This window comes from Phalacrocorax aristotelis, chromosome 6 (assembly GCF_949628215.1).
Source record: "Phalacrocorax aristotelis chromosome 6, bGulAri2.1, whole genome shotgun sequence".
NCBI classification, from domain to species: domain Eukaryota; kingdom Metazoa; phylum Chordata; class Aves; order Suliformes; family Phalacrocoracidae; genus Phalacrocorax; species Phalacrocorax aristotelis.
In genome coordinates this window covers 4832768-4858147 of record NC_134281.1, presented here as the reverse complement: position 1 = coordinate 4858147, position 25380 = coordinate 4832768, and the positions used below count along the sequence as shown (strand labels likewise).

Below are 25380 nucleotides of genomic sequence, written 5' to 3'. Positions count from 1 at the left end.
CTGACCCTGCTCTCCTGAGAGACCAACTCCTTCACAAAATGAAACGTATTTGTAATAATGAACATATAAGGAGATGATTGCATTACAGTCAGAAAGACTTACGGTTGCCGTGCTTTTGAATTATTACGTTAAAATATTTAGAAAAAACTTGCTTTTTACGTGTGCAGTGTATTAAGGATCCTAAAATAATTTCTAATTCTGCATTCTGCTATGGGATGCTATAAGGCAAATAGCAGGTAGTGGCCAAGATCATTGGTATACCAGTTCAGTGCCAGTGTGGGGGTTGATGTTGCCATCTGATATGTCTTTTCCATCTCTGATTTCGATGAGGCTGTGATATATAATATGTATCGTGCTTTACTGTGTTAGATTATATGTTAGAGGTCTGTTGCAACATTTGTCAGCATCTTTATAGAGGAAAAAGAAACCCTAGGAAATGTTCTGATTCTTACTAATGTTTAGCCAAACATGCAAAGCTGATAATATTCAGCAAGCACTGTTCCAAAACCCAAAGGAGAGCAATGTGGTTGGTAGCAAATCTGCTCTGATAGCTTACTTTTACAGAGAATTTGCAATTCCCATTTACAAGAACCAAGTCTTAAAGTTTTCTTTCATTTGTCCAGACTTAGGATTTATTTGTTGTAAGAGTAATTATATTATCTTAAAAAAAAATTAACGTAACAGACAAAAGAAGGAACATCGCTGTTTAAAGAGAAAAATCCCAGGAAGAGTTGAAAAGTATGACTTCTCTAAACAACTTTACTTTGAAGGAGTTAGTGAGCGAAGCCGTTGAAATCCTTTGCGTAGAAGTATGTAGCACAGTTCTGTGCAGCACTCTTAAAGGTTAAGTTGTTAGCTGTCAGCGTTCAGTTATACATCACATTGCTGCTGGGGGAAGGGAGCACTAACTACTCTATTTTTCCAGCTCTGCAGCCAGACTCTCTCTAAACAATTTCCTGCACTGGGTTCACGTAAGAGACTAAATTGTTTCTAATACAAGGACTGTAGTTAACCACAACCGATAGACAAATACCTTTTCTTATCACTAATGGATTACAACACTTGACTGCTAAAGCAATTTAAACCTTACAAATGCTGTATTCAGCCCCGTAACAGCAGTTATGCAGGGAGAATTGTTGTTACAGCAGCTTTTCATTATACCTTTGAATGTTTGCACTGCAAATTGGTTATATTTATTAAAAAATCAGCAACATAGCTTGTTTTTTATCCATCGTATCTCTGAAAATGATAGTTTCATAAGAATATTCTGTAGGTCTTCAAGCTCTTGAAGATATTTTGCGCTTAGCAGTTCATGCTGAGACACAGCAGCAAAGCAGTGTGAGTGTTGGCTCAAAACAGTTTGTATGTTTAGAGCGGGGAAAAAGTTCACTATATTTATTAAAAAGCCTGAGAGACCTCACCAAGATTAGGGTCCCAACATGATAAATGTTACGGGTGAAAAACTGCAAATGTGGATGTACATAATCCCCAAACACATGCAAGTCTCACTGTGATTTGCCTGACATTACTTAGCTCAGGGAACCAGGGCATGGAGATGTGAAGGGCAGATGGAGACCACAAATCTGCCGTTTCATGGGCGATGCACCTCGTAGTTAGGCAGCAGAATTAGTCCTTTCTCTTATTCTTTTGGACTTGTCACTTGCATTCCTGCGGAAGTCCCTTGTTTCCAAAGGAAGGAGCTACCACTCACCCCGTAGTCCGCAGGAGCTTCAGCTGAACCATCATACGGATGGGCGACCCTCCCCTATCTTCCACTTTCTGGATAAAGAAACCTCTTGAGTTCCTTCACCATATTTATGGTATACCTATACTATTGATGACAATGAAACTGTTGATGGAAAAATGCCAGTTTCTGCCTATCGAACTCCCCAGTATCAGAGTGTACCAGGCAGGCTTCGTGTACAAAGATGAGATCCAGCTGGGCACTGATCCAGGCGCTCATCTGCCTAATGTGTAAACTCCGTGCATGTCCAGGATTCTCAAACACTACACGCTTCTCCCCTGGAGGCACCAGTGGGAGCTGATCCTCAGCAGGTCCCTCAGAGTAAACTTTCCGAATTGCTCTCGAGGCCCCGAGTGCATGAGCTCTCCATCTCCCACTCACCAAAGCAGACACTGAATCTTATCCCATGAGACTTGCTTGGGCTTACGCACTCACCGGCCCTCTTCTAGTTCATGTTTCTCTTTTAAAGCCTCACATCTAGGAATCATGGTCTTAAGTGGGAGCACCAGCTTTCATCACAAGTGTTTTTGGCCCTTGGGGAAAGGCTTGAAACTGTGAACTCTAAGTTCAAAGAAAAATTCTCGTGTTCTTTTTAGAACATTCCTGATCTTGAGTCAACCTCGTGACTTTTGGCCATGCTTCAACAACGGGGGCTACTAAGTTTGCAGTGTCAATTTTTTTCAGAAAAAACTTATTTAAAGCTATGTATTTAATGGAATACAAATATTCATCAGTAGTTTTAATATAAACCAGTATTTAATTCAGGCACACTAACTCTTAATTCGTATTCATTTATACTTGGCTGAAACGAAATGTTTAACTGACTCTTCCATGCATTTCAAACACCCTCCTAGAAAACAAAGATCTTCAGTCACACTTGTAAGACTCACATCTATGCTGTGAGATTTTTTTTAGCTTCTCTGTGACTTTGGGAACAGTGTGTGTGAAGGCAATGACAGAATGATCCTGTGATGAGCAAACCGGATAGCCTGTGCCTGCCCCTTGCGGCAGCAGCACCTACAGGCAGTTTCCTCCAGGCACTGTGGATTCCAGTGTGAATCACTGGATGTAAGGACATGCGGTACACTCTGGGAATTTTCTGGTATTAATCAAGTCCCATTTTTGCGTTCCTCTAGACTTATCCGACTCAAAATCCTAATTACTAACAGGTTATTTCAGCCACATAATTGCATCAGTTTTACAGTAAATCTCCTGCAATCGTATATACGCAAATCAATACTTCCTAACATAAAGCACAAACATCTCTCTTCCATGTATCTTAAGCTAGTATTCATAATTTATATATTCTCTACAAAGTTATACCTCTGAAGAGAATAAGTCGTAAGTAGAATAAGGCGTAAGTCAATTCCTGAAGTTGAAAAAACCTATTTTAAGCTCCAGCAGACCAATTGGCACAGTGTTTGCTAGGCCTGAGCTTGAAGGACTGAAGGTGGGGCTAGCACCACCAGACTGTAAAACTCCTCAGTGAAAGCTAGGATCTGGAGATGTAATTAAACCCAGTTATGTTGCCATAAGTTACTTAACAAATAGCCATATCTCAGCAAAGCCATGGTGCATGTGCACTCTGCATCCACCAAGTACCATGTGGAAGCATATGGCGCTAAAATTGTCCTGGAAGACTGCAGCACACTGGAGAAAGAAAAACCAAAGTTTTAATCTGAATTTGTTACCTCAACTGCCTATTCAGTGACTAGCTGGTAGTTTTGGGTGAAATGAATTGGGATGTTCTGAATATAAGGGTACTACCATAGTAATTAAATTACTTAAAATAGAAACTATCATTTTAATCAGAAAGAAGAGTATCTGGGTATTCCAGAACTCAGTTTAGTTTCCATCCCCATTTCCAACTGCCTTTGTGGCTTGGAGAAACCCACTCTCAGCTGCCCAGCTCCCGACCCTCCGTTTGGTAACACTGCTCTGGGAATGCTCTTAGCCCCGGGTTACTCCTGCGACCCTGCAGCTGCCGCTCCTTCTCCCCCTGAACTCAGCCTGCCACGTCTGCCTGTGGCAGATGACTTCTGCATCCTGTGATGGTGATGGGTTCTGTCACCCTGTAAGGAAGAACGCCGGGTCACCCTCTCTGCCTGCTGTTGTACCGCAAAGGCAGATGGCACGGCTGCAGGCTGGGACTGCTGGCAGCGCCGGCGAGAGGACCTGCAAGGATGGAGGGAGCGTGCAGGGTTTTTCACAGAATCACAGAATGGTAGGGGTTGGCAGGGACCTTTTGGAAGGTCACTGCAGAGCCAGCCCCAAGGGTCTCCCAGCAGCAGCCCATGCAACAGGTAAACCTACCTAGAGGTGGCTCTAAGATTTCTGCTGTGCTGGTTACAGGTAGAACGCAAAAATGGCAAATATATAATATTGAAAATGTCAAAATGAAGTGAAATGAAAGACGTAGCTATCCACCCCTGATTAGGATAGTACTTCCTGCTATCATGAAGGAATGGTAGTAAGCCCTCAAGGTTTGAACTTGCTGTATACACAGATCTTTAAATACGTGATGCCTAGTTCCAGCAGTGCTATTCTGAGTAGGTGGACTGGAGTACTGAGTCAGCTCCCAGGTTTTCTACTTAGTGACACAAGTCAAAACACTGTTTAACAATGTTTTTCCTGTGTTGCAAAACAGCATGGGTGTAAGTCATGGGGTTTTAGTGGGGAGACAAGAATGTGAAGTGAGAAGAGTATCCAGGAGAACAGGAGGTAGGAAATCAATAAGCATTTTTCTCTGCACAAAATTTCTAGCTACACTAGAAATTCACTTCTCTTTCCCTCCTACCCTGTACAGTTGTATTTAAATTAGTGAGCATGGAACACTGTTAGTGAGAACAAGTATTTCATGTGCTTTTCACATTAAATAAAGTGACCACACAAGGGACAAGGTAATGGACAATATGGCGATGGGAAAATTTAGCTGAAATAATGCTTTCTTCTGAGTTTAGAAATCGCTATTACATGTACAGCACTGAGATGGTCTGAGAGTTACACTTAATGACTCCCAGACCGGGTAGGAGTGTCTGGTCTGGATCCCCATTTCTCAGCTGGTTTATGCTTTCCAGAACCACAGCATGAGTGTTCCAGAACGTGGGGACTAGTTATGAGCTTCAGGTCTGAGTCATCTGCATTTCAGCTATCTTATCGCTCTTCTGCAAGCCATTTCTCCAGTGTAAATAATATATACTCAGTAACTGTAGTATCTTTGGTTAAAACCAGCAGTAACGTGTCAGTGCTATAGATTACGTGTGTCAACAGATCATTACTGAGTAGTGGTTTAGTGTTTATTATATACCACCAAATATATTTTCAGAAAACATTTTAATGTTATTTCATTTAACTCTGTAAAAACTCAGGTTTCAGCACAAATGTCAGGCGTAACAGCACTGAAATCCTCGGATAAGCAGTCTTTTGGGGGCAGTTCTGTTAGAACTACATTTTTCGGAAGCTGGTGCCATTTGTTGAAGCTTGCCCTGAAGTGTCAGCATACCTTTTCAATCAAAGCAACAGCTGCCAGACTGATATAGTCCTGCACCAGCATGAGAACCCTTCAGAGCTTACATGCCCTTGCCTTATCTCAGAAAAGTCTGTAGCTGCTGATACCAAATCACTAAAAATGGCAGCCGAAACAGTAATTCAGGGCTAATCTAATATCACGGGCTGAAGGGAAGCCACAGTCTGCCCCACCCTGCATTCCTTGAACACCCAAATCTCCCTCTGGGAGTCTTAGGTACACAAAGAATAAATGCTTTCTCTATCCGTAAACCGATTCATGTTTTTCTCCTTTTTTTTAAAAGGAATATTATTAATTGATGTTAGAAATAGTCAAATACAGCAAGCTGTAGTTGAATACAGAATTCATGGATAAAAGTTTTTACTAAAATTGGAATTTTAAGCAGCTGTTTTCACTGTTAAGGATGCTTCCTATTCATCATCAAAGTGAAGGTAGAGCATGTTTATAGGATATATAACTGCAGGTGTTGTAGCTATGGCTTAAGAAGCATTTTAACAATTTAAGCGTTGGTTTTCAGGACTTTTCTGAAGATTTCTATTTTGTCTCAGACTTCCCATGATTTTCTTAGTCTCAAGGTAACTGATTTATATTTTAAGGATTAATAAGATCCCACAGTATTTTGTTATTCATTAATGAAGTAATATTTTGCCTAATTTTCTATCTGATCATTTTTCTATCACTTTATGCTGCTGCCATAACTCCACTGACTTCAACGCCGTTAGAACCGGTTAGCTGGTCTGTTCTAGCACGACCAAAAAAATCTAGTGTAGGTGTGGTATGTACCTTAATACAGGCTTAGTCGGTCACATTAAAAGTGACGCTTCCCTAACCTTTCCCTTGACTAGTTCAGCGTATATTAGTATATGCAGTGTGCTGTCAACCCGTTTTTAAAATGTGTCATATATTAAATTTTTTAGTATTATCTATCTAAATCTTAGTCTAGACAAAGGCACTGTGAAGCTACCACAAGCTTCCATCCGTATGTAGGAGTGAGGAGTAGCACTAGAGCAACCCGGAGCTGAGGATTATAATTGCCTGGGTTTATTCAGCCCTCCAGGGAAGCAGGCTGCCTTGTGGTTGAGCGACTCGATGGACTAAAACATTGGGGTTCCACACCTGGCTTATCTGTGAAGTTGGGTAAATTGAGCTTCTGTGCCTTGGTTCCCTGGTGAGAATGATGACACAACTCCTCTTGACTTTGCCCTTCTCTACATTTTTGAAAAATTATACTGCACTTTTTTTGAGATAAGCGCTATTGTCAATGGGATTCAATTTCCCTGAGGGTCCCCAGGCGCTACTAGAGTAATAATAAATGGAGCTTTGGATCCCATGTAACTGTTATGCTGTGGGTTAGAGGTTAAGTAGGGCAGAAGGTGCACACCCTCTCCCGCGCGAGCACAAAAAAAAGTAAATTAGTCCTGTCTGATTTTGATGCGTGAAATAAGCCCACTGAAGCCAATATGAGCCCTTTCCTTGATGGGCAGCTTCATTTTATTTCTAGTGAGCTGCTTAAATAAACCTTTGCATTCTACTGTGATAGCTGAATAAGTAAATAACCTTTCAGATGCCCAAGTGGCATTAATACAAAGCCACAGTTTCTTAGCACATCCTCCAGGCATGAGCCGTTCTGAGGATGTGAGAAACCCAGAAATGGAAAGAGCAAATGCTCTTTATCCTAATGCAACAGTTGTCGGAAATAAAGAGGCAGTTGTAAAACTGTCAAACACTTGATGCGTATGTAAAACACTGTGTTATTTACCTTCTGTTGCTAAAGTCTGTTCTGTTCCTTTCATGCACTCAGCTGATTTCTCCATTTAGTACTGATAGTAGTAACACAGAATTAATTTTAGTAGGGTTTTTTTATTACCAGTATTTGATAATTTTCCTTAGGCCTTCTACCTCCTACCAGTGGAAAAAATAGTGTCAGTATAATACCATGCTGACGGCAACAGGCAAGACCTGTAGGAGCTGAAAATATTCTGTGAAGACATTGCTATGTGAATTATTACTTATATAAATAAATACAACTCTTTTCTGATAAGGATTTCAGACTTGGGCTGTATGGGTTTCATAACTGACAGCGGCTGCTGCAAGAGAGCCATGAAACCTTCACACGTGACAAATTGATGCCTATTTGTTATGCTTAAGAAATAGGAATGGGGATGCTTCAGACCATTCTGCTACTGCAGAGCTGAGAAGCATCCTTAGTTCAGGTTTTAGGCAATAGTTGTGGCCTAACTGGGTCCTGGGGCCCAAATTTGGTCCCATCCAGAGACAGAGAGACAACAGACATGGGAGCAGACCTTAGAAAATCATACAGTATCACATCAGGCCGTGAAAGAAATGGATACTGATTCAATGCAAGTGTAAGAAAGTTCATGTAAGACCTTGATAACAGAGTCTGTATCTCGCTGTATGACATGATGGCTCACCCAGTTCTATCCTTAGGAATCCTTTAACTGCGTAAGTGCAAGTTGAGCATCTTTAAAGTAGAAAGAACTTTTGCCTATGGGCTTGAACGAAAATGCACAAGACGCTGCATTTTTGCCAATGAAGACGAGATGCACAAAAGCATAAACAAGACATCTGGTTATTGTGCTGCTAACTGCGTATTAGATTGATGTTTGTTTGCTCACATGCATTTTGAAGCTGAAAGAACAGGACTAACACTTGCCCTGACTGCTTAATATAAAAAGCATATAGAAATTATGAGCACAACTTACTGAAACTCCTATCTAGCTAAATAAGAAATAATTTATGCAGCTAAAATGAAAATCTTGGAAAGACTACAGCTTTTATGTACTGCAGTTTGACTCTAACCACCTGTTGCAAGGATTCAAAATAGTTTCCAGCGTCTTTCCACATCCCAGGGCTCTGTGAAAGAGGTCTCTAAAAGGGGCACTCGAAACAATAACAGTCCGCACCTGGAAAGGAAAGTTAGTGTCAGCCTTTGCAGCAGCCTGGCAGCTGCTAATGTGAAATTCTTCCTGTGCCGATAGGGGGGCAAAATGGCCATTTCGATTTAGAACGGAAATCTTCCTTTAGTTGAAGTGTGTGAAGTGAGAAGGCTTGTCCTGGCACCTGTTAAAATGTACCGGCATCACTTTGCTTCACTGAACCTACCAGCCTTTACAGGCTAATAACTGATTGTATCGGTAGAAAACAGCCACTACAGGAGCATCTGTTTACCAAGAAAACTTTCCATTGCATCTTGAAGAGTCAGCTTTTCCTTTCTCCTTCAAACTTCCCTCGCATCCCCCGCAGCTGTTCTCCCATGAAACAACAGATCGATTCAGACTTACCCCAAAAGAAGAGATCACAACCAAAAATTACGTCCCTCTCAGGGCTACCAAAGCAAGACGAGTCTCTCGCTTCTTGCTGACTTGCAGCAGATAGCAACTGGCTTTTACACAAACAAGGATGTATCTACTTGGCCTTGCGCGCCTGTGCTGTTGGATTCCGAAGTGATTGAGACAAAGATAAATGTGTTTGGGAATAAAAGGTTTTAGCCCCCTCTGTGTAAATTCCTATACAATGTTATCATGGAAGCCGAACAGCCAGACAAATAGCAGTGATGTGTAGCCGTTGTCTCTGGAAAATATTCTGAGTAAACTTAAACTTCAGTTGACAGCTTTTTAATTTCTTTATCCTTTAAAGTCTTTCGCTTACACTAAACTAAATGCCCTGAACTAACCGCGGTAATGCTCTGCTTTGAGTTCAGCAGTCCATAACAATCTGTAGTTTTGCAATCAGATTCTCCTGTTTTGAGAAAATCACTCTGTTACTGTTCAAAGTCCCCACAGATAACATAAAAGTTAACTGAAAGGATGATCAGTCAGAGGCATTGATCAGATATGTATATAATGGGCTGCACAATGCCCCAAAGTAAGCCAATTTATTTAAGGGTGATTGTAAATAGTTGGTTATTTCAGCTGAAAGTGAATTTCAAATTCAACCTCCTTCCTTTCAACAGCCCATCAGCTGCCATTCACTAATTTGTCTGTAAGAACAGTACCTGCAAAAATGTTCATCTATATCAGGTACTTGACCACGGACTTTACATGTATTAGCATCTCTCCCTACACGTTTGCACTGATACCTTCGGTTTAAAAATCCCAGTTCTTACCCCTTTGCATCAATTTGTTCAGTTTCTGTTAACCTCTCTATACTTGCTTAACACTATTATAGAACTTCCTATACATAACTTATTAGTTAGTGCACACCTGACTTCTAGACTTAAATTGAAGTTGTGCTTTCAGGTTTATCAGGGAGGGCCAGAAATGCATATTTGTATGCAGTGCAGTGAAAGATACATCTATTCTTTGTTGCTGACTTCCAGATGTTATCCCAAATAAATACTTTCTAGATAAATTGCTTGCTGAGGTCCCAAAACAACTAAGAAAATCTTGCTTTGTGTTTTCCATTCTAAAAAAGCCTCTTCAGGAGATAGGCATGTTTTGTTTTTCTTTCCCTTCCTTATATGTTTGCTTATTTTCTCCTCTTAACTGTACAATAAAGAAATTATATAGAACAACATCTGAACATACATACCTTTTATAACAAGGTGTTTAAGTGTATAAAATTATATTAGGTCTGTCTAGGAAGTCTTTAAATGTCTGTCCAATGTCTTTCTCCTAAGTGGCTCCTTTTTTTGCTTTATATTTTCTTACATGTAAAGCTGTTCCAAGTACCAAACTGCTAACAAAATGGAATCACATTTTATTGTTCCTCTAATTTTCCACTAAGTTTTACCTATTTGTTTGTTGCTGGTCTCTAGCTTTTTCCATCTTTAGAGTTTCAGTTTGACTCAAACTCTCAGCCTGCTCCGAGTAGGTGGTCTGTAACATTAAACCACCAAGCAATCAGTTTTATGTTTTCCTTTCAAACTCCAGCCCCAGCTTTCTTTTCACAAACAACGGTAGGAAATCCTCTGTCTGACATAGTAAAGGATAAAGCAAAACAAAAATCAGGCCCATTCGTGATTCAGAGATACCCTTAGTGCTCTTACTGCCTAAAATGCTCCGTGTTTTGATATAATAGTAGACTTTAATCGGAAGGCTATTTAAATGGTAGACAAAGTAATGTCGGGGAGAGAACAACGATGATAATAAAATGTAGCTTTAGAATTGACCTTGATCTTACATTTCCTTTTGGTTGGATGTACAAATTTTTAACTGTGGAGCTTTTAGAGAATAAGTTTAGTTAGATCATGCCACAAAAAAAAAATTTACATTCAGAGAAGAAAAGTAATTTCAAATAACTTGGATGCTTAACGATAATGCAAAGAATGACGTGTCTCTAAATTGCAGGGAGTGGTAGAAGTTAATGACTTTGCAACTGAAACACATTATTCCAGGTTCCCAGCCTGTGTCTACTCTGCAATTAATGGCAGAAACTGTAATTTAAAATAAGGAATAGAAAATGAGTGCACTGTAACAAAAATAAAGGGAATATCCTCAAAAAGGAAAAAAACCCAACATTTTTCCGTTTTCAAACAGAAAGCTAATGTTGCATTCATTTTCTTAAGAAGATAATATGTATTAATCTGTAACAACATAATATATGGTGGTTCACTGTCTTGTGTCAAAAATGTAGTTTGCCAGGAGAATAAAAGCATCTAGTAATCTGGGCATTACCAACTGAAGAAAGTAAAAGTCGAGCAGTTTGCAACAACTGCGTTGTTAAGTGGGAGACTGAAGTAAAAAAATTTGTCGTTGTTTTCCATAAAATTCTTCTCAGGTGTCAAATACCACAATTTAGATTCTTCAGTGTCTAGTTAAGGTTTTACATACTCAAAGGAAACGTAAAATGAGCTCACGTCTTTCATAAATCAGTAGATATGCCATTTGTGGATTATTTTTGCATGCTTATAGACTCTGACACTCACGAGTAGTACCTTAGACCCCATTTAAGCAGACGAGTAGTCCCTTTGGCTTTAGTAAAACCACTTCCATACTTAAGCATTATCATACGTTTTACACGTTCAGGCTTTTTCTCCCCTGTAAGAGTCAGCTTATGGTAACACTATTTTCGTTAGGGGCACAGCTTTGCCCCTAGAGATTCCTGCTCACCTACAGATCATACTATAGGCTTGCATGGTACTTACAATAATAGTTATAATAAATAGTTCTAAATTTACTTTTTATCATTAGATTAAAAAAGATTTTACAAATGTGGCCATCAGGTCTCAAACTCACTTAGTGGGATCTTCACCACTGACTTCAGCTAGAGATTTCTGCCCTAGCAGAGATCAAATTAATTGGACACAATGCTCATTACTTCAGGTCAGAATTTGTCTTTCCATTTTTAGCAGCTTTTAAAATACGGTCCGACTGACCTTGGCTACTTGCTTACTCAGACAACTTCCTTTGAGAAAGGGACTGAATGGTTTGAAATCTTGTGGTTCGCAGTTAACAACTCGTTGACTGACACATCAAGAATAGCCATAAACAGAGACATTTATTCTTTTAGTGTGTTTGACATATACTTATTTCCATAGTCCTTTTTCCCTGTAAAAGATGATGCACATCATCTGATTGTCTGAGAATATGAATGACTTAGTGTGGTGGTTAGTCCAGCAGCAAAAAGCGGTCAAGACCTTTCCCAAGACCTCCATTTATAGAATTAATTTGCATTCTTCTACAAGGATAAGTAAATTCTACCATGGTTTATCGCTTCATTGACAACTCACTTTAATTAAGCTGCCATGATAATTGCATTTCTTCCTGAAACTCCAGAAAAACACTTCCTAAGCAGTTAAAAGCTTTTGGGTTTAGGTTTGGGGTTTTTTTGTGGTTTTTTTTTTTAAGGTTTTGTAAAGAAGGGGAATGAAATGGTTGTAATCAGACACAAACAAGTAGTAAGGGCCAGACTGTGCCATCCTTGTTCAGACAGAGCAGAACCTCAGGCTATGGAATAAGCCAATGGAAAGCAAATTATTTTTAGGGTAAGTTATTATTCAGGATAAAAGGGGCTGAGTTAGTGACAAGTGTATCATCTTAGTTCTGGCTGTGGGGTTTTGGTTCTTTTGTTTGATAAATCTGTTTGAATTATAACACAGTATTCAAATGCAAGCATAAAGTCTAAGTAGGGGACTAACGGTGCATCTCTCCCATCTGGAGGACTCAGGCACGCTACTTTCCCCAGTTCCTCAGCTTATGCATGAAATTCATTTCATCGCAAAAGAAACTTCACAGCATCTCCTCGACTCCCCTTAACTCCTCCCTATTTCTGCCTGGGGTACATTACTAAAATGTTTCTCGTTAATCTAATGAGCTCGGGTGTCTGACAAAGAACCACTGCGGTGCGTCTGGGGACGGCAAGCTGGGAAAACAAACTGAAATGCGCGGTGTCAGCCCAGTGAAAGTAGCCTTTAATAGTCTATAAAGCTTGGAGATTTGCTGGACCTGGCAAGAGGCTAATATATTATCTATTGCTCTCTTTGACACCCTTGCTCATTCCTGTGTTTATTACTTGCTTCTAAAGTCAGCTGCTCTGCAAGTCTGCAAATGCCTTCTGCAATGAGAAATCCACAAAGGGGGCAAACAAACTTGCTTTTGGCTAAACTTAGAGAGGAGAGAAAAGAACATTTTAATTAGCAGCAGGGGGTAAAACTGAAGGAAAAGGTTCTAGTTGCTAGAGAAAGGTTTGTAATAGAAAGAGTCAGCAATTCCCCTGCTGCAAAGGAAACTTTGCCTACAAGGCTTTTAAGAGGAGAGAGGCCAAAATGAAGGGAAAACAATGAAAGGTTATATTAAAAAAAAAAAAAAGCATCGGTATGTACTGGCTCCTTCAAATACAGGAAGGAATCAGAGGGCTGGCTGTGTGAACTTCTAAATTAAAACAAGAGTTGCTAGCAGGACACTTATGAACTGTAACTGCATCTCAAGACAGTTCATTGCTTTATGTTCCAAATTGTTTGATGCTTACCACTGCTAAAGGCAGGCTGGGAGAGGCCAGCTTCTCCTCAGCCTACAGCATAAAAAGTGCCCCAACTTTTACACCAAAATGAGAGCTGGGGATTCTTGACAAACCAGCAGCAGAAGAAAGGTATTACTAGCAGAGAAAATGCAAAAGTGAAAATTACATAAATTTGAGTTTATTGCAAGCGTATGGTTAAGACAACTGCCGCGACTCAAGTAAGGAAGAGACTCTAACTCGGTGCAAGCCGGTGACCCTGAGAAGTGCAGCTCCCAGGGCTTGCTTGTGTGTGAACGTCCTCACAGTTTTTAGCAATGTTTCATATTCTGTGACACTATCATTACCTGGCTTTTGTTTTTTCGGGTTTGGGATGAACTAAGGTTTAGAGAGTTTGATACACAGTTTTTCCAAAGAACGCTGATTTAAGAATTCTTCCTAACTATAGATGTGAGATTACTTTATGACTTACATTACATGAATGTTAGCCTTGATTCTGAATGAACAAGGGAGACACAAATATTTTTCTCTTTGCAAGAAATTTACATCAGAAGAAAGCACTGTACAGAAAGGGGCTTATTTGTTCTTAGGTTTCAGCAACCGATTATAAACTTCCATACATATGTAGGTATGGAGATCTGTACTAAGTTCATCAAGCATTTCTTTTTAAAAGAAAAACAAACAAAAAAGAAAATCCCAAAGTGCTTAAAAGTTTGTGTCAGAACTGTGGTCAAAGAAGTAATTGTAAAAACCTAAGGTAAGTGCAGTGGTGTGCCTGCCCAGCAGCCGCCCTGGCCAGCAGACAGGCTGGTTTGCACAGGGTTCCTGGTGGCTCTGGTTTAAAGCCATGCCCTTGGCCATATTTAATTCAACAGGTTAGACTGCATCTTCGTGTAGAACAACATGCCATCTGCTTTCCGATCAATCCCACCTTTGTCTTTTACAGTGAGTAGAACTTCTTCTGCACCAGCAGTATTATGCTGCTGCACAGACTCAGCATTTAGGGAAGAAAAAAATGTCCTTTTTTGCTAGAGGGAATACAATTAGCCAGAAAACAATGGTGTGTCTCCACATGCCACACAGGAAGAATAATTTAAACTCCCAACTGCTCTGTATTTGCAGATCAGGCTGGATACGCTGGGATTTCCAGTGAATTATATGGGACCTGGTCTGAGCCGACAGTCTGTGTTCGGTCTACGTGTGCTATGGCCGTAGGAGTCTTTTCTCTCTCACCGTGACCTTCTTGTCAAACCACGACAGATCTCCATTCAGAAGCATACTCTTAGAAACATTATAAGCCCTAACCCGCCCCACAATTTCAGCAACAAAATATTTCTTTGATTATCTTAAATAGTATCTTTTGCCATGACATGGATTCTTATTGATCAACAGTAACAGAGTTTGAAGTAGCAAAAATAAAAATAATCACCCTATTCACTCAACTTGTGAAAGCTCTACCTAGAGCCCGTTACTATTGACAGTCAGATTTTGGTCCTAGAAAGCGAGGGTTGTTAAAAGAAAGAAGAAAAAGATTTTTGTTTGGAAATCAAGTTAGAGAAATACACTTCAGAAAATGTTGCAAGGGTGGAGATCAGATGATCTCTTTGTGTGTTTCTTCAGGAGGAAAAAGAAGTTATGCAATTCCAAGCAGTCATGTGGTATGGCAGCTGCTAAGGTTACTGCTAATTTTTTATTAGAGCTGGCCAGAGCCAGAAAAAGGTCTGCTTTATAAGCAAGACCTTTTAAGAAATAAACTAAATCTTCCTGAGCTGGGAAGCCTGCAGAACTGAGAGAGGAGAATAAGAAAAAAAAGCACTAAAAAGTTCTTTTTTTTTGTTTTTTTTTTTTTTTCCCCCCTCAAATGATTCAGGAAACATTTTTACTCTCCCTTCCTGTTGCTGGTTACTTTCTCATATTCATCCCATCAATCAAGCGCGTGCACACACACACACACACACACACACACACACATATATATAAAAAATATTTACTAGCTTTCAGCTCAAATTCCTGCTCAACCCCATGGCCCAAAAGAACTATTCACACGCACGACATGTACGTGCTTTTATTCACCGAAGGAAGAAACGTGCCCTGGGCTACAGGCTTTGGTTGACCCCGCTTGAGCAAGGGGGTTGGACTAGCTGGTCTCCAGAGGTCCCCTCCCACCTCAGCCATTTGGTGACCCTGTGAAACGTTTAATGATTTTATTCTGTTTGTTAATCTTGAAGGCGGGTTTCAAAATCACCAATATCCTTGTGATATTTTACAGGCCTGAGCACCTGTCGCTCATGCCTTTGAAAATCTGAACATAAATTAAATTGGCTCCTGGGCCAACCTTGATCACCAAAGCTTATATTTGCTTTCAGTGTTGCACTCTCTTGTGTGCTTCAGAGTTACTTGGATGATGGCAAAGAATAAAGGCGAGTACTTCTGCGTAAAATTCACAATGCTAAAAAGAGACCAGCCATGACTCTTCATATGCCGTCTAATCCAGTTTAAACAGGAATTCTGTACTGCCGGTAAATAGACCGTGTAAGCAAGCTCTGGATACTCTACTGGGGTTATTGATGGTAACTGTGTCGGTGTAAAAGGGTATATAAGAAGAGCCTGCTGTAGGGTTTACTTTTTGTAGATCTATATGTGAAGTCCTAAAATAGATGCTATATAAATTAATGATATTTTTAAAAGGTTACTTAAACACCAGACTTCAGCAGACTATTAAAAAGGGGCTTACACCATCAAAAGATATTGTTTTCCAGATTCTGACTTTTTTCGACCTGCCTCACGCAACTGAGGCACGTTACACCTTTAATGCATAATTTAAGTTGCAGATATGATGCTTGTGCTCTTTGGGAATTGCATGGCCCAAAGCACATTACTCGCCTAGTCCTTCACAAAAGGAATATCTCTGTTGCGTACACAGCGATGGGACGTGGGTCTCTACCACCCAGTGATCCATCCACACAGCTGGTTTGTACCACTCCTCCTCCTGCTCGTAATGAATTCTCAACTTGCCTCTTTTCAAGTATTATTCCCCTCCTCAGTCTTCAAAACCCAAGTTCACTTTCTGAGGTAAATTCCCTTTACAGTATAGGACTTTACAGGTTGAAGCTTTTCAGAAATGCTACACCATTACAAGAAAACTAACATAATACAAACTTACTTGGATACTAAAATGCCTAATAAAGTCTTAAAAGCAACAACTTAAATACCATAGTCATTTAAAAGCCCTGGTGCTGAAGCAAAAAATTCTCCAACACTATTACTGTCAGCCCAGTACTGTTTCTATTTAGAAGAGTTTAAAAACTTTGCAAGTCCTGCAGTTGCACTTTGTAGGGGAACATAAAATAGTGAGGTTATATTTTTTAAAAATTTATTGAAACATCATGCATAAAGTAGGGAAGTAGCCAATGTTGGAATTAATTTCTCAATGCCGATAAGTTGTCACCTCTTAGTGTTTAAAGCACAGAACTGCAGTTAATTGTGAACGGCTTCCAATTTTTCATGGTGCAAAGAACAAACTAATTAGGCAAAGGAAAAGATCCTTATGTATGAGAGAGAACATGAATCTAATGCCATTATTGCTATACAATTTGATATAGTAAATTTGATCAACTTCTAATCAAGTACCCTCATTTTCCACGTTTTCCTGTTTGTAATGTTTCATGTCGTATCATAAACTAACGTTTAGCAATTCGGAAAAGAAACAAAACCCCATACCCCGTATTGGAATATATTATGTTTACTATCAAGCAATAAGACTTTATTTGACTTAAAAGCTACAAATGCCATTAATCAGAAGTGACTTTGCTTTATATTTCTTACTAGACCAGATTCCAGGAATTCAGTTCAGTTTCCATATTTTGTGTGTGTAAAAAAGGAAACGTACTGATGCAAAGACAGCACAGTTAAGGCACTGGTGGCAAGTAGCTCTGTGTGCCACGCTCCTGTTCTGAAGAACAACCCTATTAATAGAATAAACGCGGTTTGAGCTGCAGGATCAGGATTCAGGATCCCTGGGAAGATTTGGTGACCCTCACACATTCAGCACTTTTCACATTTGCTGGACAAATTCCATTTTTAATGCCAAATGAAAAGTTCTGTAAATTTTACTCAAGTGCATTTTGAATAGCAATGGCCTGAGCTTGCTTTGTTTTGTCAGTTAATTTGCACTTACTTTATGCATATCTTTTAGTACAATTGACATGGTAATGTACTGCATATGTACTAAATTAAGGATGATTGTGTCTGATTGCCCAATTATTATGATACAAACAAAATGTGTGAAAATAGTTGATAGGACATTCTTTGTGTTTTCTCTAAAAAGACTCAGCGCATTCAAAAAACTAAAAATAAAATCTAACAGTTAATCATAATGGTTTGGCTTCAAATGTGGAAAATTGAACAGGAGATGATTTAAAATCCAAGGAATTGTACCACATGTGAAAAGATTATTGAATTGTCCCATTGTTATATGGTCTATATGCCTCCTTTTAAAAAAGTTATTTGTCTCTTGGAGTCTGACACGTTTCTGCTTAGCTAGAGAGAATATGAAACAGCTATTTTTCACTTCTTTGAAAGAGTAATATTTCATAACGCCAAAAATCTAGATTTCTCCAGTGGTCTGTATTTTCTCTTCCACGCACGCATCACAGCCATGGGCTGACCTGCAGCATCCTGACTGCTCCCGTAGCCCACGAGGCAACTCACCAGGCTTGTCCTCCAGTGCAGGACAACTGTCCCACCATGCCATTCGAAGGACGGCCTCTCTTTGCCTTTACACCGGACAGCCTGGCAAAAGGCAGGCTAGGCCAGGCAGAAGGCTCTTTTATCAAGATAATTAGCATGGATTGGTTTACCAGAAACTGGTAAACACAGCTGAGGGTGAATGGATGAGGTATTTCATGAGCTATGTGATCAGGCAATACATGAGTCAACTGACCGAGTCCCTTGCTTAATGTGAGATTTGACAGGCCTGGAAATTATCAAAGTGGTTTGCATTTCCTTTCCAATTCCTGCTCCTCGTGGTACCAAACGAGCTAATAACCACACCAAAGAGAAAAGAAAATGTAGGGGGTTGGGCATATGCTATATAATCTGTGACTTTCACTGGTTTTAGAGAGTTATAAAATGCTATCTTACCGACAGAATTTTTCTCCCACTTTCTCCATCCCTATAGTTATGAGAAGTTTGATGCAAGAGAATCTGAGCTGGAAAGTGTATTCCTCATAACCACTTCTTTTTCTCAAGAGCTATTTCCCTTGTAACCATGTAATTCCAACACAAACATGAACAACATTATTTAACTCCTCTGCAGGGGCTGTGGATGCTACGCCCCAGCCCGCCCAAGCGCAAAGCAGCCCCGGCTTTCACCCTCCGCAGTCACTGCCCCGTCTTAGGGCTGTCAAAGGGTTTCTGTGGGGTACCGCTGTTTGTAGACAGTAGCACGTGAGAGGAATAGGGATGGTAGGTTATTTCCAGAGGAGAAAGGGCAACAGGGCTGTCGGGAGAAAATGCTGAAGCGAGGAAGTGCCAAAACGCAGCAGCGAAGTTGCAGAGCAAACAGATATTGTGGAAAGCTGAGCAGCTCTGGGAACCGCCGGCAGGCAGGTGCAGGGGCTGTCTCCTGGGGCTTGGAGAAGACCCTCTGCTGGAGGAACCTCCGAACGTGACCTATGCCAACAGCAAGCTTTGGGTTTATCCCCCAGGTCCAATTAACTTCTAAATAGTTTGTGTAAAACTGGAATGGCTGCAGCCACTCTGCACGTATGTCAGGAACAAGGACAAAATTCTACAGTTAAACTGGTTTCCCCCCCCAAATTCAGTGTGGGCAGAGCTTCATGAGGGGTCCCTGCATATACCCCGGTGTGGCTCAGACACCCTGGCACCACTGGTCTCTGGGTCAAGCTAAAGTGCTGCTATCAGGGAAGCTCTTTAACAGCAGCACCTTTCAAGAAAAACGGTATCCTTCCTAATTCCAGTAGCGGCAATTATTTTCTCTGATTTGTGCGCAGTTGTCATGCCCCCATCTCAAGAGCACTAAAGGCTTTATAGGACAAATTCCATATCAGCTAAAGACTGATACCAGGCTGCTTTCAAGCACGCTGTGTTAGCAAGGAAAGCAAGAGCAGAGAGCAGTGCAGCATGGAGGGGTCTGTGCAGGGACACAAGGGACACCGACACCATAACCCCACTATTTTAAGTACTGTTACACATAAGGGATCTATTCCTGAGTTTAGAGAGCTTTTTTAGATAATTTAATTACCCCTTTTTCATTCAGCAGGCCCTTGAGAGCAATATTCTAAGCTTCCACAGATCCAAAATGCCCGCATCATGCTTAGGGTCAACACGCTGTGCACTTCTATTGAAAAGAAGAAAGAATAAGATGGTGTGGAAATTTGAGGGGAGCTCACGCACGACCTTTTAGAAAGTTGCAGCATAAAATGTCCTTATAACTCGAGCTCTGCAGAGCTCAAGAGGCAGAGACCATAGGTCCATTGTACCAGAAACAACATGGCTTTCTTTGTCTGCAACGCTTACGTTTTCATCCCATCCAACCTATTTTTCTTTTTTGTTCATGGGAAGGACAATAGTACAGCGTTTAGTGTAAAAATCCTGCTGTACCTCTTTGGTTTGTTCTCCTTTTGCTGTCTGGCTCATCCCCTTGCTTCCCCACCTCCCTGCCACAGCTTGGGCTGTAGCGCAAATAAATTTATGAGAGGAAAAAACGCAGTGATAACCAAGGCTGCCTGTTTTCACTTACGTTTTCCTCTTACGGTTATTATTATTCCCTTTTGACCAAGCTGCAGGATCTATGTTTTAGCACAGGCGTGCTGCTGGTTTGTAAGATACCATTAACAGATATGGACAAAGGGCTTGGAAAGTTTTCTAGGAGTATAAACTCTCAAAAAAGCTGACTGTGCTGTAGCTGCGCTCACTGCCCCGTTGTGTTCGCTCTCCACAAATACTCTAATGTGCTCGCGTGTCCCGGCAGGAACGTGAGCAGCCAATTTTAAGTCACTGTCTGAAAATGTTTTCTTCTAGAAAATTAATTCCTAAGTGTATGTAGCTGCACAGTAAATCTTGCTTCCAGAGCTGAACTCTTCTATTCACAACGATGAAAAAATTCCGTTTAACCTATACGCTTGTCAGAGTTCAGCCAGTGCTTGCAGTAAGTTGCCTGCAAGTAGCTATAGGCTTAGGTTTATCGTATTAAACCTGGCATAATTTTAAAAAGTGCTCACCAGCAAATGAGAAATTGAAGGCCGTGTTCGGTTAATAACTTTACTGATTATTTGTGGAGGTCTCCTGTGAGGCATCTGTGAGCGGTGATAAGCGAATAGGGCGCACGGGGCAGGGACAGCTGTGTTCTGACAAGAAAGCCAGGCTGGCAATACACTGAACCCTTTCAGCCCAGAGACTCAGTCTTGTGGAAAAGCTAGACCCCATCACGCACCAGCAGAACACATGAAATGTTTCTTCATTTATTCATTCACTCAATTTTAAAGCAGTCCTTGCCTCAGCAGCGGATCTTTCTTAGCATGTATGTGTGGCTGACAGGGAACGCTATGCCACGTGCCTGCCAGCGCATCCTTTCTTGCCGTTCCTGCGTGGCTGATGTACTTCCTCTGTGCTAATTTGACTTTTCAGAGGCTACGTTGTTAACGTGGCTACCGAATTCGTTTTGCTGAAAGCCACTCAGCCACCTTGTGCGAGCAGAAAGTGGCTCTGCCAAAGCAGCGCACATACTACAGGGTGAACAGGGAACCCACAGCAAACAGGACGTTTTGCTTGTACGCATACAGTAGAAGGAGATTTGCTAAGAAGTTTCATTGTTCTTACGTGTAATCTGTGAAGAAATCCACGTAACAGAAAAGCAGCCTATAATTTGTAGCAAATGAGTGTGGTTTGGGGAAAATCAATCAAATACACTAGGACGTGTTCTCAACTCTTAAACTAATGATCCTTCCTGTGAGCAGCATGAGACATGGGGCAAGTCCCAGGTGGCATAAATCCTCCTGGTTTCAGCAGAGCTGTGACAGTTTATACTACCTCAACAGTACCCTAATTGTGCTTAAAACTTTATAAGGTGGCAAACAGTCAGCTTTTCAAAAGCCGCCTCCTTTCTAAGCAGTCCCGAAACTAAACAAACAAGTTTACTAGTTAGTGAGAAGAGAATGCCATATTTAATTTATAATCTTTCAGAGCTAATGTGCTTAAAAATAAAAACTCTGAAAAATCTAATTTTGTCTTAAGAAATGCCAAGCAGCTGTGTAGAGGAGGCATTCATGGCTGGGACTTGAACCAACTTCTGTTAAGAGAGGAAATTAGGACCATTTTGTTACCCTGACAAAAATGAAATCTATGAGAACAGTAATTCCTTTGCATAAAAATCAATAGTTTCAGCATGTTTTTAAACAGGGCATTTTGCTATGGAACATCTTAACAATAATTCAGTAAATCACTAGTACTGGACTAAATCAGCTGCTTGCTTTGAATGTTTAAGTACGGAACTGCATGAAAAACATGTAGTCAAACCAGAGAAAATCTTATACTATCATTACTTCCTCACTTCTAAAGTAATTGTGAAAGATCTGGAAACAGATATGGGTAAGAAGCATTGGTTTACACAGAGCAGTTACAAATAGACCAAGATCCAAGTCTTTAACCCTAATCTGACAAGACCTTCCAGAAGTTATTTCCCTGTATAACTCAGATTACCCATTTGCAACATAACGATAATATTAATAAACAGTGAGGGGAAATTATTAAGCAGTTAATAGACATAACACGATCTTCATAGTCCTATGTAAGCACTAAACATCATTATTATTTAACAGATTCTGCAAAACAAAGTACAAGGGGAAAAAGGGTATTTCTTTGTATTTGTTTTATGCTGCTTTGAAAACTGGGTAGCACAGGCCAGGCAACATTCATCTTGATGTATGTCGTTTAGCAGTAGAAGCACGTACTTCACAGTGGTATTACTTACGTCAATGATATACAAAGGGCCAAAGAATTGCTTTTACAGAAAATTCAAGACAATTCTTAAACGTGATTAACTTCTTTGCATTTAACCTTCTGAAAGATGCAGAACAGGAAATCCAAATCATGTAAGGAAAATACATTTAAAAATTATCTCTGACATAATTCAAAGATTATCTCCGTATCAGTTTGTTAGGGGATAGAATTTGCAAGCAAATATCACTATAACAATGCATTTGCTATCAGCTATAAGCAGTACTATGCATATGTCTATATTTTACACTGCCTAATCCCTGCTCAGTAATTAGAAATGTTGTGACAGTTCTGAAAATGAGAAATTACACTCTTATCTTATATGTGCTCCAGAATGCACCCACCAGAAGATCTACAGCAAAGGAACGTTTTCCAAAAGGAAATCAAATAATTTGTGTTTTACTTCATGGTAAATTCTCTGTGGTGGATTCTGGAATTAATTTTGGAGATTTTATACTCAGCAGAGTTCTTTGTGAAAGATTCTATTTAAAATCATGCTGGTGATACATAAAACCTTAACATTGAATGAACAAGTCAAAGAAGTTCTAGGTAGCTAAATTCAGTTCTAGATAGGCAAGTTATGATCCTTCTTTTCCATCTTTCATGCTTTTGAAAGCAAACGTGACCTGCTAGGATGCTCCACTCTCTACGCCAAGTCCCATCTGAGTCCTCCAGCTGTGTCCTGCCAGTCACAGCTCAATCCGTAAATGAGTTTTCAGCCAAACAGCCAAATCGAAACTTTGGCAGTGTGAAGGTTAAAAAAAGATTGCCTCTAGAAGGACACCATCACTGGATGTTACCTAATTGTCATCTAGATCATTTACAGGTATCTCAATTATCTAAGACAATTGGATATTAGTATGATAAAGCTCACATAGATGCCTCGATGCAGGAGGTATCCTACCCAAGGGGAATCAAATCGCATTAGCTGGGCACCATTCAGAGATTGCTTCAACAGGACACTCCTAATCCAAACTCAGAGGCTGATGTACAGGCACCCAAGTCAACTATTGGGAAACAATGTGCTAAATTTTCATCGACATCCTATATATATTCAGAGGTGAGAAGAGTGAATATGAAAATGAGTTTGTGGTCAGCACAACAAGAGTTGTCAACACATGCCAACTCATGTCAGCACATGGGTTCCTGCTACGCTTGGTATGTTACAAATACAACAGGTCACTCTAGCGTCCTTATTCTGGGATTTTCTCTTACGTGAACATCTAACTTGAACTGTGGAAAAGACCCTGCACAAACACCGCTCACACAGGCACGACTCCACTCGGGGAGGAGACCCAGCCAAGAGGTGCAGCAGGAATGCTCACCCACCCTGTCGTCCTGTGTGTTCTTCTCAGGTTCTTAGTGTGCATCCAGCGTAACAGTATTTAGCTGCTTAGCCTGGCCAGCGCTAACGTTGCCAAATGCTAAACTTGTGGGGAAATGGAGCAGTAAGGAGGGATTGAAAAAAAAGCTACAAAACCATCAAAGCCGTAAGGAGGGAGGTCCCTTGCAACAGCGAGCAGATGCTGCGGAGCCCGTGGAGGTCAGCTGCCCTCATCCCCTGCGCCATGAGCGAGGGTGACTTCCGCAGACAAATGCCGCATGACTGCAATTACAGACTGAGTTACAGTGCTTACCCTCAAGGAGGCTGAACCGGGCTTGCAGAGAGAGCCTAGGACATTTCCTAACTTTGGGGTATTTGATTTTCCAAAGTTTTGGTTTTCATACAGTTGTTTGGTTTAAGTGACTATGTTCTACTTCAGAAACGGATGTCAGCTTTTCAAATATGCTTTGGGGAAAATACACGCTTATGGGAACATTTTCAGTTCAAACAAAATTGAATGGTTCTCACAAAATTGTCCAGACCTTTTCGCAATTATGTTACATCATATATATAGTTAAAGCAACTCTGGATCATTTCACAGCTCAGCTTCTTATCTTTTTATAGTTCTGCTACTGTGGCTCCACTCTTTCCCATATGAAGAAACTTAATTAATATTTTATATCCTAACTAAATTGTGAATACAATTTACCATAACGGTACAGAAAATAGCAAATACCCATTGTCCCCTGCCAACAGAAAATCCTTAACAGCTGTTTATTGCTCATTTGCAAAACATAAGAGCAATGGAATTCCATTACTTAGAGAAACTGGCTGTTCCATGATATCCTTGGCAACAAACACCGCACTTATCTTTTTGAACAATAGACTCTCAAAGTTTCTCCAGCCTACGAAAACAAGACAGTGAAGAATACTTTTTCTTAACTGTAAAATGCTAAACAATGGGAACTGACTCACAATCAGCTGCATTTTGTTTCATGAAAACGAACCTTTCTCTCTTCCCACCCCCCCCCCCAAAAAAAAAAAAAAAAAAAAAAGAAGAAATTTGCTCACTGCAAATTGTGAGAAACATTTCAAGCAACCATCTCTTTCACAGGAAGGACTTTTTATTGAGGTCAAGACTTTGGCAAAGTGAGAAGAAAATTCAGACTGCAAACTGAGTAATATAAAAACTTACAAACAACGTTAAGGGAGTTACTTAGGCACGTTTATAATAAACCATACAGAAACTGCAGAGCAGAACTTTTTTCTAAGCGTTCACAACTTGGTTTTAGAAACCAAGAAAAATAAGATCATGGTTTGCACCACAGATATTTCACATATGGTTTTAACTGAATAACTTACAAGTTTCCAATAGCTTTAAAAAGAAATATCTACGGCATACCAGATAGATGCTAGCTCCTCAGAAAGTCAGGACTTGCACATACCATCCATAATCTGGTTTCTATATTTAGGTGAGAACCATACCTAAAGCCATGAAGGTCAGCACAGAATCAAGTCAAGCATATTTTAACAGACATGTCTTCCAGACTGTGTTTACCACGGTACATTTCTCCTAAACCCGCACTAAGCATCAAGCCATTTGAAGACCTGGGATGGAACTCACACTATTAAAAGAGACCGGATGGTGTATTCACATACCTCAATAATCCTGTCATGAATCTGTAGCCCTCCTTCCTTAGCAGCAGGCCCCGTGTCAACTATTTTTGATACAAAAATTCCTTCACTAGATGAACCATCTTGATTGTCCTTTAAGGATGAAAGGAAAAATACATTATTGTACCTTGAACTAACTCTAATTTGCCCTCAGCTAAAACCTGTCCAGGTCACAAC

The 25380-nt window shown here is 40.3% G+C and overlaps 1 protein-coding gene across 1 annotated transcript in view; it reads right to left on the bottom strand.

Moving 5' to 3' along the window:
• The window catches only part of PDZRN3 (PDZ domain containing ring finger 3), a 148085-nt gene that overhangs the window by 114381 nt on the left and 8324 nt on the right, over window positions 1-25380 (bottom strand). Inside the window, exon 3 of the mRNA XM_075095638.1 lies at window positions 25189-25296. Coding sequence (XP_074951739.1) covers window positions 25189-25296 — 108 coding nt within the window. The remainder of the gene's footprint in view (window positions 1-25188; window positions 25297-25380) is intronic.